Source organism: Sphaerodactylus townsendi, linkage group LG06, assembly GCF_021028975.2.
Source record: "Sphaerodactylus townsendi isolate TG3544 linkage group LG06, MPM_Stown_v2.3, whole genome shotgun sequence".
Classification (NCBI taxonomy): Eukaryota; Metazoa; Chordata; class Lepidosauria; order Squamata; family Sphaerodactylidae; genus Sphaerodactylus; species Sphaerodactylus townsendi.
Window position 1 is genome coordinate 120,910,007 of NC_059430.1, and position 18,702 is coordinate 120,928,708.

An 18,702-nucleotide genomic window follows, 5' to 3' on the forward strand; every position below is an offset into this window, starting at 1 on the left:
AAAGTTCTGACGAAGCGAACTTTATTTCTTGAAAGATTATACTCAAAATCTTGTTGATCTGGATTCAAGCTTAGCAGTCTCTGAAAGGGAGAAACGAGACATCACCTTTTACCATGATGCTCTTCTTGGTTAGAATTATTCTCCCAAACCCAGCTTTCCTTGAACTCTTTTAATGGTCACCCTGTCCCTTACCAAAACAAGCCTCAAACTGAAATTAATATGTATTCTTCCTCACAAATTTCTGAAAACGTTTGTAAAATGTTTTCAATCGCCCCTTTTGTTCACACTCACCCCCCCTTCCTGGCTGTTTTGTCACCCCCCCCCCTTTTTAAGTTTGGGGTGTAATTGATGCTTCAATGCTTCACAGACTCATGCTATGTTTGCTACTCCTCGTATACTTGATGCTTTGAAGATCACCCCCCTGAAATAAAAGAACAGTTAGCTAAATGCTGCAAATAAACAGGCGATGGGGAATGGAGTGAGCTCAGAAAATGGCGCCCAGGAGGAAATTCAGGGAAGCAGAGAAACGTGGGGAACATCGTCAATAAATCGCACAGCAACTGAAGACGTTTTCAAAATGTTTCAGCCAGAGAATCACCTTCAAAGGGGATTCATTTGAAATTATTTGAGGCTGGGGGAAAAAAACATTTAAGGCTAAAACAATGCAGAACTCCTTGAAGGAAATGTTTTATTTCCTGCCTCAAAACATGTTAAATGAATAGTGCAGGAAGGATCTTTGTGTGTCCTTCTCCTGCAACAGTGGTTGATGACTCCCTTGGATCACATTTCAGACTGTAAACTCCTTGGGACAGGTCCTTTGATGGAACCGTGCCCAAGGACCTGCTTTGAAAGAAAGATCTATAATGCAGGGAAAAGATTAGTACCTTAAAGATCCACAAGGGCCGAATCCCCACCGAGAAATTAAATATGGATACATCCTGGTTTCAGAAGAAACAGTACCTTTTCATCGCGGTTTCTCCCTCCCCACTCCACTGAAGACCTCAGATGTCTATCTGAGATTCAAGCAGTGTGACACTCCCCTTGAACGCACGATCTGCTCGGCGGGCGTGTTTTTCCTCGTCCTGATTGGCTGCCGTGTTGTGTTGAGGCAGGACCTTTTAAACTTTTTTTCGCAAGCAGAAATGTAAGGAGGTTACTATGTCACGATGTGGCGGCAGCCGATTTGATTGACTATCGGGTCAGAGCGGAAACATTACTCCGCCCCGATGGAAAATTCATATTTTTTTTCACTTTAACGTCCCAACGTTGCCACATGTGAACAATATTTAATAAGTGTTGTCCCATAGTAATGTGGCATTGTGGCAACGTTGCCACGCCCACCACACGGCAAAAAAAAGGGAGTGACGTGACGCCTTTCCAACCCACTGCGCTCTGATTGGCTGGAAATACGTCACGTCACTCCCAACAGTGCGAAAACAAACACATTCGACTCCTGTTTCTCTCCTTGGCTTCAGTTGTGTTTTTTCAAAAGGTTCACATGGGCCCTTTCCCCACTTACCGTTTGCTGCGCGCTACTGCCCCTCAAATAAGCGATGGTCAGCGGTGCTCCTGAGTCAGGGAAGAACAAGCCACTGTAGCCCTTTCCCCCCCACTTACGTTTGCTTGCAGCTACTGCCCCAAACTAGCGCGTGGTCCAGCAGTGCTCCCAGGCCAGTCAGGCGGTTAGCGCGGCCGACTCTAACGCTCGCGATCCCTTCAGCTGTCACTTTCTCCGATGCTGAATAACACTTCTGATCGCCCGACTCAGCATCACACGATCCCAGCGTCATTTCTGATACTGGAAGAAATGGCAGACTCTGATCTGGCCCGAGGGGCAGTAGGGGAATGACCAGCGCGAGATCATGCGCTCAGCTGGGAGTAGTGGCGAGGAAATCGAAATAGTGGGGGAAAGGGCGTGCGACCCAGCCCGAGCGAAATAAGCATTCTCAGCGTAGCTACAGGAGTGGTCGGACGCCGAGGCCAAATGCATTAAAGTGGGGAAAGGGCCGTGAATGCAGGTTCTGGAAAAACCCGTGATGAGAGGTGGAACGAGTGAGAGAACCACAATGAAGACGTGTTCGGCATCTAAGCAGTGAGGAGTCCTTGCTCAAACTGAATTTTTTGCTGTGATTACCGTGTGTTTCATTGACGGTGGGGATTCAGCCAAGATTTCCAGAACTGTCAGTATTCAAGAATCAACGGTCCCTTCATCAGATACAAGTAGCAATAAGATTGTCAGACTTGGACCAGTGAGAGCTGGGGTCAAATCTCTGCTTGCCCTGAAACGTACATGGTGATCTTTGACCATTCTCTCTCTCTCAGCCTAAACTACCTCACAGGGCTGTCATGAAGAGAATGAAATAACCAGAAATGCTGCCTTGATCTGGAAGAGGGGCAAGATAAAAATGCCCCACATACATAATATAGAAAGTCCCAGGTTCGAGTCCTGACATCTCTGGCTAAAAGGATCTTGGGAGACAAATGCTGGGGAAAGATCCTTCTGCACCCATGTAGACAAGCCTGTCCTTATTTCTATTCCATTCTATTGATATTGATTAGATATCGATCAGATTTGGATTGATATTTTATTAGGACCTATCTTCCTTGGTTAACCACCAGGTGGTGAATAAAAGGATTAAAAGGTCAGGGGATAGTGTTTTATTGGGATTTTAGAGTATATGAATTCTTGAGTGCTTTAATAAACTTGAGTGTGAGCTGAGCCAACTCCGGGTCAAGAGGGGGCAGTATAAAGTCTAATAAACAAACCAAGAGTTTGGATTTGTACCCGGCTTTTCTCAACCGTAAGTAGTTTCAAAGTGACTTACAAACTCCTTCCCTTCCTTTCGCACAACCTTGTGAGGTAGGTTGGGCTCAGAGAGTTCTGAGAGAACTGTGACTGGCTCAAGGCCACCCAGCAGGAATGTAGGAGTGGGGAAACAAATCAGGTTCACCAGATAAGAGTGGGCTGCTCATGTGGAGGAGTGGGAAATCAAACCCGGTTCTCCAGAATTAGAGTCCACCTGCTCATAACCACTTAAGGCAGTCTCCTTCGTTCACACTTTCTCTTCCCTCGGGGCCTCAGTTCCCTGTCTGTTGAAAAGAAAACAGAATGACTCACTCTCTGCAAGTGTCATCATGAGTATGAATAAGGGCTCTGGTAAGGCCCTTTGCATTTCCCAAGTGTTGTGTATTAATAACCCTTTTACAACACAACTCAAGGCTATGCTTAAAGAAGCTGGCTCTGACTCATCTCCTGCCAGGCAGCCATTGTGGTAATGCCCTCGCCTTCTCCACGGGTTTCTGATAGTGCCCCACCTACTCTCCATTCCTCCAGCTCCCAGCAGATGTTTGGGGATGGTTAGAAAAGGGTGTGTTTTTGTGTGTCTGTCGCAGAGGGGAACTTCTAAAGCCAGAGGCGAGCCAGATCCCTTGGAAGTCACCGTTTTAGCTCTGGAGGCCTTGTTCCATAATTTTGAGGTTTCACATGAATACAGGCAACAAGCTGTAGTGTAGTGGCTAAGAGTGGTAGGCTGTAATCTGGAGAACCGGGTTCGATTCCCCACTCCTCCACACAACTGGCAGACTCTAATGTGGAGAACTGGGTTTGTTTCCCTGCTCCTCCCCATGAAGCCTGTTGGATGATCTTGGGCTAGTCACAGTTCTTTCTCAGCCTCACCTACTTCACAAGGTGGTTGTTGTGGGGAGGGGAAGCGAAGGCATTTGTAAGCCACTTTGAGACACCTTAATGGGAGAGAAAAGAAGGGTAAGAATTTAATTCCCTCTCTTCTTCTTCTTCTTCTTCTTCTTCTTCTTCTTCTTCTTCTTCTTCTTCTTCTTCTTCTTCTTCTTCTTCTTCTCTTCTTCTTCTTCTTCTTCTTCTTCTTCTTCTTCTTCTTCTTCTTCTTCTTCTTCTTCTGTGGTAGATGACCCCTCCATGTTGGTTTTATTCTGTTACTCTTCTTTTCCAGCACATTTTTAAACATTGCTCCCTCTCCCCCTGCATTTGGGCTTCCTTGGTGTGTGGCTCCACGTCTTGCAGTACCCATTTTGTGGTCTGCTCCACCCATCTGGCAGCTAATTTGTGGTTGCGCCCACTGCCTTGTGCTAGTGGGCTCAAAAAAAAATTGGGGGCACCTGCAGTAGACTAGGCTGGGCTTGACTGGCCAATGTGGTCTTCATAGAAGATTGCCACCTCATATTAAAAAGGGAAGAATCGGTGGAAGGAATAACCAGAAAGTTCAATAAACTCTGTTTTCTTGTTGCTGCAGATTCTTTTTCCCTTTTGAAAATGCTGCTTCAGTGTAAACATCTCTAACAGTCAGCACAAAGGTGGGCTGTTTTCTCTTGTGGCACCTTGCAGGGAACAGAAAACAAAAGTAAGAAAGCAGGAACACTTGTTAGAAAGTTCAATACACTCTCTGATTTCCAGTAAATGGGGCTTCCTCTGTTTCTCCTTTTTCAAGAATGCTGTTTCAGTACAAAAGTTTTCTACTTTTCCCTGGAGGGAATTGCACTGCCTTTCTATTCGCTACCAGATCAATTCAAGGTGTTGATACTGACATACAAAGCCCTACATGGCTTAGACCAGGGGTAGGGAACCTGCGGCTCGAGAGCCGCATGCGGCTCTTCTGCCCTTGCACTGTGGCTCCATGAGCCGAGCCTCCGGCCCCATCCTTGCCCGCCCGCCCGGCAGGCAGCAGGGTGGGCGCACCAACTGCCCACGATCGGCTGGGCCGCGCCACGGGCTTCCCCTCTCGCCCACCCCGTTGGAGCAGGGCGGGTGCTTTCCCAGCGACCGGCGAGGCCGAGCCGCTGGCTTCATCCTTGCCCACCCTGCAGGCAGCAGGGCGGGCACATCCATGCGCTTCTCAGAATGAGCGGAGTAAAAGGTTAAAAAAGGTTAAAAAACCCCTATATATATATATATATATATAGTGTTATCTTTATTTTAAATGTCAAAAATTATTTGCGGCTCCAAGTGTTTTCTTTTCCCGTGGAAATCGAGTCCAAATGGCTCTTTGAGTGTTAAAGGTTCCCTACCCCTGGCTTAGACCCTATATCAGAGGCAGAGCTGGGCCAAACTGCGCCCGGTGTGCAGTGTGTTTTTTCCACACACACCCCCTCGTGAGCCCCAAGGTCTCCTGGGAACTGTAGTTCCTCAGACAGTTTTTAGCCTGAACTGTGAAGAGGCCGCTTTTTTCAGCCTGAAAAAGTACTAGAAAAAGAAAGGAACTAAGGTAAGTGTGGGAAGGGGGCAGGGGGGGCACCACAGGGAGGCTGTGTGGGGAGGAGTGCAGGGAAAAGGGGAGGGCCCCGGGGGGCGACTTTCTGGCTCCCCAGGTGTGCACCCGGTGCACAAAGCACCCCCTGTCCCCTTGTCGCTTCACCACTGCCTGATATATCTGAAGGAACGCCTCCTCCCATATGGAGCTTCATTCACTTCTAAGATTCATGGGGTGGGGACTGGGTGGGAACACCTGAAGTGCCTTCTTTGTGGTGGCCCCGGTGCTCCGGAAGATTCTTCCTCTGGAGGTCCACCAGGCGCCGAATCTGCACAGGTTTAGGCACCTGGCCAAGACCATCCTCTGTACCCAGGCATACAGGTGATCCATTCTGAGCAGTGCCTCCTCTCTATGTATTCTAAGGAGGGTGGAGGATGAGGATGGTTTTTAAAGGAGTTTTTAGGTGGTTTTCGAATCGTATTTTTATGGTGTTTTAGGAGTGTAGCCCATCCAGGCACTTTGGTGATGGGAGGGAAATAAATGTACGGTAAATAAAAATAAATAAATAAAACACCTGGCTGTACTGGATTAGTTTCACATTGCTTCATTCGTCCCCATGTAAACCCAGCATTCCTCTAGCAGGGTCCGAGCATCATTTCTCTAGGTCTGTAACAACCATTCCACATGGTGTCTCCCTACCTTTCAAGGGGTCCCGTACAAGAAAGGGGGGCAACCTACCAAAAGAAGGCGAGATCTCCCAGGAAGGGAAATAAAAATAAAATCTTGCAAATGTCAGAGGAAGTTTTTTTTTTTTTAAAAAAAATATGTTTGGGCCATCAGAAATTTGCGGATCCGAGGTCTGTATTCTACATTGGTGGGGTGGCTGGAGCAAACCCAGGCTGCGACTAAGCGGTGAAAAGGAACTTTGTGAATGCTCAGGAGCACTTGTTCCTTGGCACTTCCTAGCAGCGAAGGCCCTATTGACCTGGTCACCTCCTGGGGAGGAAGTTCTTAGGAAAGAGTCTGGCAGAGCGCCTGCGAATCAAGCCCCGTGAAGAGCGTGCCTCTGAGCATAAGCAAAGTGTCATCCCAGTACCCTCCACACATGCAGCGGAGAGGACATTCTTCCCAGACAGCTTAGAGACCCGCCACCTGTTGTTGGGGGGAGGGGTCCGAACCAAGCTCCGCCCTTCCTCCGGTGAGTCTCCCCGATGCCCCCCTGCGTGCTCCGCCCCACCCGGCCCGGCTCAGTCTCTCGTCCGGCCTCTCTCCCTCCCTCTCTCCCCAGGGCCGCCCTGCCCTGCCCTGCCCCGTGACGCCGCTCAAGGACCGGCCCGCCGGCGGCACCGAAGCTCCCTCCAGGCAGCGCTTCCCGCCTGGGCTGGCCGGCTGCGCGACACTCCCCCGGGACCCGCTTCCCGCCTGGGCCGGCTGTCTGCTGCTCGCTCGGCTGCGCCCTGGGCGCACCGGCCTCGACGGCCAGGGAGAGCTTTGCGCGCCTTTCTGTTTGCTTCTTGGCCGGCAGTCTGCTTCTCTGCGGTGCCCCAGGCCGCCTTTCTCCTTCCAGCCACCCTCCCGGGGGGCCACGATCCCTTCCGATCAAAAGCACCCCTTTCCTTCCTCTTCCACCAGCGAGAAAGCTGGTAAGATATAACCTATCCTCTTTCATTCTCCTCTGGTCTGAAATAACTTTTTTATCTTCACTTCACTTTCTTTCTTTCTTTCTTTCTTTCTTTCTTTCTTTCTTTCTTTCTTTCTTTCTTTCTTTCTTTCTTTCTTTCTTTCTTTCTTTCTTTCTTTCTTTCTTTCTTTCTTTCTTTCTTTCTTTCTTTCTTTCTTTCTTTCTTTCTTTCTTTCTTTTTCTTTCTTTCTTTCTTTCTTTCTTTCTTTCTTTCTTTCTTTCTTTCTTTCTTTCTTTCTTCCAACCCCTCTCCTGCCGCCTGCCCAACCCCTCGCCCTGGCTGCCTGTTGGCTGCTCAAGAGGCAGGGATGGGGCTCCACCCAGGGGGTCTTCCCCCCTTACCTCCCAACCCCGGGGGCCAAGCGGTCGCCCGCCCCCCAGGAGATGCAGAGCAAAGGTGACCCCGTTGAGACCATGGTGTTGCCCGTCCCCGGGGAGCCGGGCGAGAACCTGCGTCGGCTGCGGCTGCGGAAAGTCTTGCTGGGGGAAGAGCGGAAGCTGGCCGGGTGGGCGCTGGGCACTGCCCTCTTGGGCATCCTGCTGATGGTTTTGCACACTGAGCTGGCCTGGTTCGGACACTGCCAGGTGAGTCCCTTTCTGTATTTCCGCCCCGTCTCCTGGATTCTGCCTGAATGTCGAGGGTTGTCAAATGCACCCTGCATGAAGGCATGTCTAACCCTGATGCATTTCTTCATTGGGGAATGTTTAGCTTCTAGTTGGGTTTCTGTGGCAGCAGATTTAGGGTCAGACGGAAACTTCCCTGAGAACCGGCTACCCAGCCAAGGTGTCTCGGTGGTCGAGCAGGTTGTGTTCCTCCAAAACAGTGTTCCAGATAACGGCCGCCTCTCTGTGCGATGAAAGAGTTCCGCCCGAGTCGGAAGGATCACACACCCCATCCAATTAATAACCCATTCTGGGAATAATCTACCAAGAGGTTCTGCTATGTGAACTTCTTTAAATGAGGGATGTAAAGTTCATTGAATCAAGCAGCGGTTTAAGCGATCAAAACATTGATCGTTTAAACATTAACAGGCTCCCAGTCTATCTGGCCTGCCTGCACATTCTTACGTATTATCTGCTCTGCGACTGATTTTTGTTAAGAAAAATGAATCGGTTACTATAGTCTGGGGTCAGGTGAGTGCACAGATTGCTAAGAGCAAGGCTTAACGAAAACCCGCATCCCTTCGGCACCGACAATTTTTGCATGTGCGGGTATTCCTTTCCAAGCTTTGCGAAGCGTCTCCACCTTTACAGCCGTATATAAACAGCAAACGAATCTTTTATCATTTGATCGCGGCAGCGTCGGACGTTTCACATCCGTCCTTTAAACATATGCGTCACCCGAACCCTCAAAATAGATGTTTTGGAGGAGATATTGAAGGAAATGTGAGAAAGTTGCAATTTCTCAAGCCAAAGCCACCCGGCACTCTGTCAACTTTTGTTTTCTTTTTCACTCCCCGGAGAAGTGACTTTGCTAAAACAGAACAATAGCCTTTGGGGAGAAAATAAATAAATAAGCGAGCATGCTTTTTAATGTCAGCCCCATTCATTCAAATTGGCCACCAACCAAGCAAGCTGCTAAAAGTTTAGCTGACTACGCTCCCGATGAAAGGAAACCGAACAATGATTGCCTTTGACATTTCTGTCGAACCAGACCTGACAACTAACCTGTGGGACTCATTGCCACTGCATATTGTGAAGGTCTTGGGCATGGGTGCATTCAAAAGCCAGTGAGGTGGACATTGAGAGGATTTGCTGGTGTAGCAGTGAGCCATTATTTTTCAAAAGCTAGGAAGAACATCAGCCTGGCATGTAAGTTCTTTCCTTTCAGAGGCCTGTTTGGACTTCTGGAAGCTGTTCCGAGGAGCCCCGGCCAAGTGGTAGTGTGGTGTAGTGGTTAACAGCCGTGAGCTCTAATCTGGAGAACCGGGTTTGATTCCCCTCTCCTCCACATGAAGCCTGCTGGGTGATCTTGGGCCTGTCACAGTTCTTGGGAATTCTCTCAGCCCCACCTACCTCACAAGGTATCTGTTGTGGGGTAAGGACGGGAAGGAGTTTGTAAGCTGCTTTGAGACTCCTTAATGGTAGAGGAAAATGTGGTATAAAACCCAACTCTGCTTCTTTTTGCTAAGACTGGCAGAGAGGAGAAAAGACGGGACTGACCCACAAGGCATAAGTTGCCAAGAAGGTGAAGGGGTTGTGGCTCAGTGGCTAAGCACTTGCTTGGCATGCCGAGGGTGCCAGGTTCCATCCCTAGCATCTCCTGCTAAAAGGATGGGGGTCAGGAAGGGCGGGAAGTGATGTGAAAGCCCTCTGCTTGATGCTTTGGAAAGCCACTGTCAGTAGGACCAATAAAAGGAAACATTTCTTCATGCAAGGCATGATTGGTGTTTGGAATCACGCAAGGCGTGATTGGTGTTTGGAAGGAGGCGGTGATGGCCACTAACCTGGATAGCTTTAAAAGGGGCTTGGACAGATTTATGGAGGGGAAGTTGATCTATGGCTACCAATCTTGATCTTCCTTGATCTGAGATTGCAAATGCCTTAGCAGACCAGGTGCTCATGAGCAGCAGCAACAGCAGCAGAAGGCCATTGCTTTCACCTCCTGCACGTGAGCTCCCAAAGGCACCTGGTGGGCCACTGCGAGTAGCAGAGTGCTGGACTGGATGGACTCTGGTCTAAACCAGCTGGCTTGTTCTTATGTTCGTAGGGTGTGAGCAGACAGCACTGATTTCGAGTAATTGTCGAATCAGTAACAAAGCAGTATCATTCATCTATCCCTTGCACACATAGAAATGAAGAAGTATTGTTCATGTTAATCATGCTTGGGCCCCTTCCGCACATGCAGAATAATGCACTTTCAGTCCACTTTCAATGCACTTTGCAGCTGGATTTTACTGTGCGGAATACCAAAATCCACGTTCAAACAATTGTGAAAGTGGACTGAAAGTGCATTATTCTGCATGTGCGGAAGGAGCCTTGGTCAGGAAACTTCCCTCCATACAGAGAACAGGTGTGTGCGTGCGTGGTAGTGCAGGAGTCGGGCACTGAAATGGCTTGACTCTGAGTGAGGCGAGCAAATGTCGTTAATTGATTTGAACCGTATTCTGACCCCATAAAGGGGGCCTACCTGTATCCATGTGTTGCTCGGGCTTTCTCCCCAAGGATGCTCCCCCGCCCCCCAAGTTTCCTTGTACCCACTAGCATCACGATGCCCTTTAGTGGCTGGACTTGTAGGCATTCCCTCTGCCAGAACCTGCCTCCCACTGGCTTAAGAAGCAGGGCGTGTCGCTAAACTGACCTGGACTGTTTCCTTATTTAAAACCGTAACCTTTAATAGAGTGATTAAGCTCGCAGTGGGCTGGGCCCTTAATTCCTACAATCAGCAAAACTGGCCGCCTGGAGAAGCAGTTAAGATGGGGGAAAGGATGGAAGGGGTCTGCAGGCCAATAGGCGCGGATGATATCAGAGATCCGGCTGTTCTGTGGTTGTTTAGAGCAACAGAACCGTGGAGAGACGGAGAAGCAGAGCTTGGGAGGAGGCTTAACCCTTTCCTTCCCCGCTCCCGTTTTTCCAATTGAAATCGACACCCCACAGGTTCTTTGGCATGCAAACGGCTTAGCTGTTCTCGGTGGATCTTGTAACGTCAGCAGGGTCAGCCCTGGTTGGCATTTGGATGGGAGACCACCGTGCAGGGTTGCTGTGCAGAGGAAGGGCATGGCAAACCACGTCTGTTAGTCTCTTGCCTTGAAAACTCCATAAGAGATCACAGTCAGTCTATATATATATATATATATTTTCTCCCCTATATAATATAAATATCTCACCTTTCTCTCCTGTAAGGAGACTCAAGGTGGCTTACAAACTCCTTTCCCTTCCTCTACACAACAGGCACCTTGTGAGGTAGGTGGGTGAGGCTGAGAGAGTTCTGAGAGAACTGTGATTAACCCAAGGTTGCCCAGCAGGCATCGTGTGTAGAAGCAGGGAAACAAATCCAGTTCACCAGATGAGAGTCTGCTGCTCCTATGAAGGAGCGGGGAATCAAACCCAGTTCTCCAGGTTAAAGTCCACTGCTCTTACCCACTACTCCACGCTGGAGGTAAAACCGCTCCTTCCTTAACTCCAATCTGAGTTACCTTCCTCAAACCGTTTTTTCCTTTAAAAAACACAAGGGACTGTGATCCCAGATCTTCCACATGCCACATTGTGTGTATGTACTGGAGCGGATACTCCTGTCTGAGATTTGTTAAAATTTCCTTTATTTATTTATTTCCTTTATTTCCTTTATTCCTCAACGGGGACCGAAAGCAATTTACATAATTCTCCTCTCCTTCATTTTATCCTCACGTTAACTCTGTGGGGTAGGTTAGGTGGAGAGGGTGAGGGGCCCAAACCCCCCAGCGAGCTTGTGTGGCAGAGTCAGGATTCGAACCTGGGTTTCCGAGTCCTACACTTTACCAGCTACATCACGCTGGCTCTCAGCAGGGAAAGAAAAGCAGAAACGTAGAGACTGCTTAACGTTTGCACGAGCACACTGATCAAAATTTTAAAAGAAGATCCAGCTGAAAAGCAGGATGAAACCGGGATTTTTGTTTGTTACTTAAGGGCAGGTGTCTGGAAAGGTAGACAGGTGTGGTACATGTAGTACTACAAACTCTCCAGGAGAAACGTTCCCTGCAGGTCATCCGTGGTGATGGATTTGGGGCGTGGGTTGTGCAAACTTTTCCCCTCGCACCATCTAAGACTTCTCTGAGTCACCCTGGATCCGATTTCATCCAACTCTTCCTTGCCTCGAGGGCATTTTGGAAGCTGCGTTCTTATACCTGGGGAACAATTAGGGCGCTCAGCAGTTTTTCACAGTGGATGCTTTCGGGTGGTTTCTGCTTTCCCCCAAACTTGGGGAAGGGGGAAAAAACCTCCATTGGTTAGACCAGACCTGTGCCACTTTAGTCCTCCCAACCAAATGCCGCCCAGTCACCAGTCCTGAAAGACAGCCTATCAGGGGCTGGATGAGGGGGCCAGTCAGCCTGAATATCTGGTGCTTTTTTCGTTGGCTGGGCTACAATGCACTTTAAATGGCTCTGACATCTCTTATTTGGTCCAAACTGGGGTTCAAATTGCCTATGGCTCATTCCGCACATGCAGAATAATGCACTTTCAAACTGCTTTCAGTGCTCTTTGAAGCTGTGCGGAATGGCAAAATCTACTTGCAAACAGTTGTGAAAGTGGTTTGAAAATGCATTATTTTGCGTGTGCGGAAGGGGCCTATGTGTCTTTTTGTTAAAGTTAAAACAGTCACAGATTACAGGAAAGTAATGTGAGCGAGGGGAGGGTTATAACCCTTTGCCACTATCTAAACTAGTGTGGTGTCAGGATAGGATCTGGGGAATCCAAGTTCGAATCCTATCACAGCCATGGAAGCTTGCCAGAGTCTATCTCAGGGGTCTGCAACCTGCGGCTCTCCAGATGTTCATAAACTACAATTCCCATCAGCCCCTGTCAGCATGGCCAATTGGCCATGCTGGCAGAGCTGATGGGAATTGTAGTTTATGAACATCTGGAGAGCCGCAGGTTGCAGACCCCAGGTCTATCTCGTAATCAATGCGTTTCCCACTTGCAAGCTGCATGTCAAAATGATTTGCAGTTTGCAGTGGGTGTTTGGAGGTATACCGCTTTTAAATATGGAGGTTCTATTTACCTATTACCACATTCGTATATCTTCCTGTGCTACATTCCATTAATATAATTTTGTGTCTGTTCCTTCAGGGTTGCCAACCTCCAGCTGGGGCCTGGGAATTTCCCACAATTACAACTGATCTCCAGAGGAGAAAGATCAGCTCCCCAGACAAAAAGTTTACTGTCGGGGGTGGGGGGGTGGGGGTCCACACCTGTCCCCTAACTCTTTCCCTCCCTGGGTCTTCCCAGATCTTCAGGTATATCCCAAGCTGGAGTTGGCAACCCTACTTGAATCCTGCGATTCTGCATGGGTGCATCGGAAGAAGAGCTGCAGCGGAACATGCATTTGTCAGTTCAGCAGATCAGATTTTTGACATGTGAACGTGCTCAGGTTTCACTTTCGGCATTTGGACCTTTAAAGGACACTTTGAAAATGCCATTCATCCTTTTTTTAGGGCTACATCGGTTTACCAAGCGTTGCAGCGATAACAAAACTATTCCTAGTAGGGAACATTGAAAAACAAATCGAGACAGTAAAGTACACACTTGCAGAATTGATTCCAGTTAGGAGACTTTGCTTGCATTTCGCCCCTTCCCCATTCTTTTCCAGCTCTGGTGTGCAGCCTAATCTCTCCCATTGTCCCCCTTTCTCCCCAGTACTGTGTTCCGCACATTCAACTTTGTTGATCTCCTTTCTCACAAAATGTCTAATTTTTCATTGTCACACAGAAGCACAGTACAGGTAGTCCCTGCACGGGCCTGCCTGCCTGGTCCTTTCCCTAACGTTTATTATCATTCGTTGCTCTTGGGAACTAGAGACCTGCCATCTGAAAGACATCGGGACCGCAGTGTGCTTATTTGCGGGTGGGGGACAGGACTGAATGTTCAGCATTTCTGGCAGCTAACAGGACTCTAGAACAAGGGTCCCCAGCACGGTGCCCGGGGGCACCATGGCGCCTGCGAAAATATTTCCTGGTGCCTGTCAAGTGTTTTTAGAAAGTGGGCAAGGCTGGCTGGGGCTTCTGCCCAGCATGGTTTTGTGGGTTTTTTAAAAAAAAGGTTGCTCTGGCAGCAGCTGCATAAGGATCCTCGCTGTGTGATGGAAGGTAAACCGCGGCAGTCATTTTAGGAGCAGCAGTGGCGTAGGAGGTTAAGAGCTCGTGTATCTAATCTGGAGGAACCGGGTTTGATTCCCAGCTCTGCCGCTTGAGCTGTGGAGGCTTCTCTGGGGAATTCAGATTAGCCTGTACACTCCCACACACGCCAGCTGGGTGACCTTGGGCTAGTCACGGCTTCTCGGAGCTCTCTCAGCCCCACCTACCTCACAGGGTGTTTGTTGTGAGGGGGGGAAGGGCAAGGAGATTGTCAGCCCCTTTGAGTCTCCTGCAGGAGAGAAAGGGGGGATATAAATCCAAACTCTTCTTCTTCTTCTCTTCTTATGGCTTGTTCCAGTGGCAACCATTTTGGGGCTGCTCCCATCTTGCTGGGTCAGAAGTCTGAAAGTGTTCTTAGACTGAAAAAGGTTGGAGACCTCTGCTCTAGAGATTGCAGGGTTCCTTGTTCTTCCTACCCCATAAAGTGCGGGCTCTTGAGTGAGCTGGTGAAGGCGAACTCACCTGCACACTGTTTGTCAACATGCCACAACTGATTCTTCCTCCTCTGAAGTTGGAATGTTTGTGAACATTCTGTGATGTCGCTGAAGTGAATGGCAGGGCCCTGCAGACGACAGGTGGGCAGTTGCAGGAGACATCCTGGAGAACAGCAGTCTTCAGGGTGAATGTGGTCTTTCTCAGAGGCATAGGTGTTTGCCAAGTTCCTCTCTGTCCCCCTCCCAGAACGGGTGGAAAACCTACACCAGCCCTCTGTTTGTGTTAGTAATCAATATCAAGAAAAGTTGCCACTTTTGGCCCCTTCCGCACATGCAGAATAATGCACTTTCAATCCACTTTCACAATTGTTTGCAAGTGGATTTTGCTATTCCATACAGCTGCAAAGTGCATTGAAGTGGATCGAAAGTGCATTATTCTGTATATGTGCGGAAGGGCGCGTACATGGGAGTAGGGTTGCATAAAAACTTTACAGTAAGGTTGCTAACCTCCAGATCAGCAAACCAAGCATTCCAATATTCAGTAAACACTTAAACAATCAGAAATAAGCTTTTATACCGTGTTAAACTTAACATCGTAAACAATGTGTACACAGGGTTATTATTGTGTGTTAATTTACACAAAGATTCCTAAACCAAACAGTCCCTTTACAAAGGGCTCATAGCATCAAATTAACAATATGCACACGTGCTGTCATTCCCCGGTTGTTGAATGACTTTGTGAAACTTTCACAGTGGCCTGTTTATCTTGTAATCTTCCCAAAAATCCTTTTCCAGAAAGGCTGTAAAAATCCTTAAGGTTCTTTTATACACTGCTGTGTAAGAACTGAGTCCGTGAAGGTTTCACAAAGTCATTCAACAACTGGGGAATGACGGTCCATATTGTGCATACTGTTCGTGTTAATTTGTTGCTGTGAGCCCTTTGTAGAGGGACTGTTTAGTTTAGGAATTATCACACAATAATAACCCTGCGTTGATGTTGTTCATGTTGTTCAGCTTAACACAGTATAAAAGCTTATTTCTAATGGGGTGCTGGGTGGTTTCTGGGCTGTATGGCCGTGTTCTAGCAGCATTCTCTCCTGATGTTTCGCCTGCATCTCTGAAGATGCCAGCCACAGATGCAGGCGAAACATCAGGAGCGAATGCTGCTAGAACACAGCCATACAGCCTGGAAACCACACAACACCCCAGTGATTCTGGCCATGAAAGCCCTCGGCAATACTTATTTCTAATGGTTTAAGTGTTTATTGAAGAAGAAGAAGAAGAAGAAGAAGAAGGGGAGGAGGAGGAGGAGGAGGAGGAGGAGGAGGAGGAGGAGTTTGGATTTATATCCCTCCTTTCTCTCCTGCAGGAGACTCAAAGGGGCTTACAATCTCCTTGCCCTTCCCCCCTCACAACAAACACCCTGTGAGGTGGTGGGGCTGAGAGAGCTCCAAGAAGCTGTGACTAGCCCAAGGTCACCCAGCTGGCATGTGTGGGAGTGCACAGGCTAATCTGAATTCCCCAGATAAGCCTCCACAGCTCAGGCGGCAGAGCTGGGAATCAAACCTGGTTCCTCCAGATTAGATACACAAGCTCTTAACCTCCTACGCCACTGCTGCATTGAATATTAGAGATACTGGTACGACAGTACCATTAGCCATACAGGTGCTTGCTTCGATTGCTAACCTTTGAGCAACCTTTGAGCACTTTCATTATGGTTGAACTTCTAGGTGAGGCTTGGAGATCTTCCACTTTAACAGGTGATCTCCTGACTACAGGGATCAGTTATCCTGGAAAGAAATGGCTGGCTTGTACGATGGATTCTATGGCATTGTAGCATGCTAAAGTCCCATCCCTCCACAAACTCCACCCTTTTTAGTCTCCATCCTCCACATTTCCAGATATTTCCCAACCTAGAGCTGTTCATGGCAAGCTGAAGTTCAACAGGTGCTGCCTTTTCCAGAGATGCAGAGCTGGGGGAAACCCTGCAGGTCTAACGGGGAAAAACTGGCAACAGTTTCGAGATTGGTTGTTGTGGGTTTTCCGGGCTGTGTCGCCTTGGTCTGGTAGATCTTGTTCCTAACCTTTCGCCTGCATCTGTGGCTGGCATCTTCAGAGGCGTATCACAGAGGGAAGTCTGTTACACACTGGGTCCAGTTTCGAGATTAATTCTTCAATCACTTCTCCTTCCAGAATTCATTTCTCCTCCCAGCTTTTACTTTTTGTGTGGAGGGTGTGTGTGTGTTACCCGTAACCAAGTTGTGTCATTCCATTTATCTATAATTGTAGAAGGGCACTGGGGAGGGGGTGGTTAGGCTGAGAGAGAGCGTGATTGGTTCAAAGTGGGGGCATGAACCCCGGTTTCTCCGTTTCCTTACCAAACACTGTTCACCATTCAGACTGTGCAGTTTTTCAAAAGTTTCTGGTTCTTTTCTCTAATGGCTTGAGACTTCCTGGTTGCTAATTAGTTCCATCTCATGAGGCAGCCTAGACAAGATAATAAGTCATTTGAGTATGCTCTTCCCATTCTCCAAACCACCCTGCCAGCAAGAATACTGACCAGGAATGCTAAGCGGTCAGTGAAGAAAATCTCTGGGGGTATTCTTTTTTTTCTTTAGCGGCAGCTTGCGATGCAGGAGGTGGGCGCCAAATAATTCTTTTCAGAGCATGGAAAGCAAGTACATTGTTCTGCATTAGAGCTTTTTGCTCTTTGGTGATTAAAGTGTCAGTCTAGGACAGTGGTGGCGAACCTATGGCACGGGTGCCAGAGGTGGCACTCAGAGCCCTCTCTGTGGGCACGCGCAAACAGAGCCCCCCCCCCACACACACATCTAGGGTGGCCTGGGCCGCTGGGATCGATTATTAGCATTAAACCTAAGACCTAGTTTTGGGGAGGCAGTGTAGGTAACCCTGTTAAGCGCTGTTAAACCCCACTGATTTTCATGCAAAGAAAAAACAGCGCAATCCTTTACCTGGGAGTAAGCTCGGTTGCTAGCAATGGGGCCTGCTTCTGAGTAAACCCTCCTAGGGTCATGATTCACCCTAGAGATGCACAGTTGCTTCAAAGCAAAGCCACCGACTACCACCAAGCTTACTCCTGAGTAACGCATGTCTCTGAGCCAACCATTTTTTCTAAACTAAAACCTCAGTATTCAGGTTAAATTGCCGTGTTGGCACTTTGCAATAAATAAGTGGGTTTTGGATTACGTTTGGGCACTCGGTCTCAAAAAGGTTCGCCATCACTAGTCTAGGATGTGGAAGACTCAGGCTCAAATATCTGCTCTGCCATGGAAGCTCTCTGGGGGACCTTGGGCTAGTCGCTTTCTGTCAGCCTGCTCTACCTTGCAGGGTTGTTGTGAGGGAAAAGTGGAGATGGAACTCAGGAGATTTTTGCACACACTTTCGATCTACTTTTAATGCAGTTTACAAGTATAGGCACTTTTAAGCATGCTGAATAATGCACTTTTGATCTACTTTTAATGCACTTTGCAAGTATAGGCACTTTTAAACATGCCGAATAATTCACTTTCAATTCACTTTTAATGCAGTTTACAACTGTAGGCACTTTTAAACATGCTGAATAATGCACTTTTGATCTACTTTTAATGCACTTTGCAAGTATAGGCACTTTTAAACATGCTGAATAATTCACTTTCGATCTACTTTTAATGCACTTTGCAAGTATAGGCACTTTTCAACATGCTGAATAATGCGCTTTCTATCTACTTTTAATGCACTTTGCAAGTATAGGCACTTTTAAACATGCTGAATAATGCGCTTTCTATCTACTTTTAATGCACTTTGCAAGTATAGGCACTTTTAAACATGCTGAATAATGCACTTTCGATCTACTTTTAATGCACTTTGCAAGTATAGGCACTTTTAAACATGCTGAATAATGCGCTTTCTATCTACTTTTAATGCACTTTGCAAGTATAGGCACTTTTAAACATGCTGAATAATGCACTTTCGATCTACTTTTAATGCATAATTTTTTAATGCACTTTGCAAGTATAGGGCACTTTTAAACATGCTGAATAATCGCTTTCTATCTACTTTAATGCACTTTGCATGCGTAAGGCACTTTTAAACATGCTGAATAATGCGCTTTCTATCTACTTTTAATGCACTTTGCAAGTATAGGCACTTTTAAACATGCTGAATAATGCGCTTTCTATCTACTTTTAATGCACTTTGCAAGTATAGGCACTTTTAATGCACTTTGCAAGTATAGGCACTTTTAAACATGCTGAATAATGCACTTTCGATCTACTTTTAATGCACTTTGCAAGTATAGGCACTTTTCAACATGCTGAATAATGCGCTTTCTATCTACTTTTAAAGCAGTTTACAACTGTAGGCACTTTTGAACATGCTGAATAATGCGCTTTCTATCTACTTTCAATGCACTTAACTGTTGCTACTTTAAAACATGCTGAATAAATGCCCTTCCAATCCACGTTCAATTCATGTTACGACAGGATTTTGCTGTGTTAAATGACAACACCGACTTGCAAATGCTTGTTAAATTGAAT

At 47.5% G+C, this 18,702-nt stretch overlaps 1 protein-coding gene across 1 annotated transcript in view; it reads left to right on the forward strand.

The window, feature by feature from the left end:
• Window positions 1–7,062: 7,062 nt before the first annotated feature.
• KCNN4 (potassium calcium-activated channel subfamily N member 4) overlaps window positions 7,063–18,702 on the forward strand; it is a 57,523-nt gene continuing 45,883 nt past the window's right edge. The window contains exon 1 of the mRNA XM_048499170.1: window positions 7,063–7,488. Within this exon, the coding sequence (XP_048355127.1) occupies window positions 7,288–7,488 (201 nt within the window). The 5' untranslated portion in view covers window positions 7,063–7,287. The remainder of the gene's footprint in view (window positions 7,489–18,702) is intronic.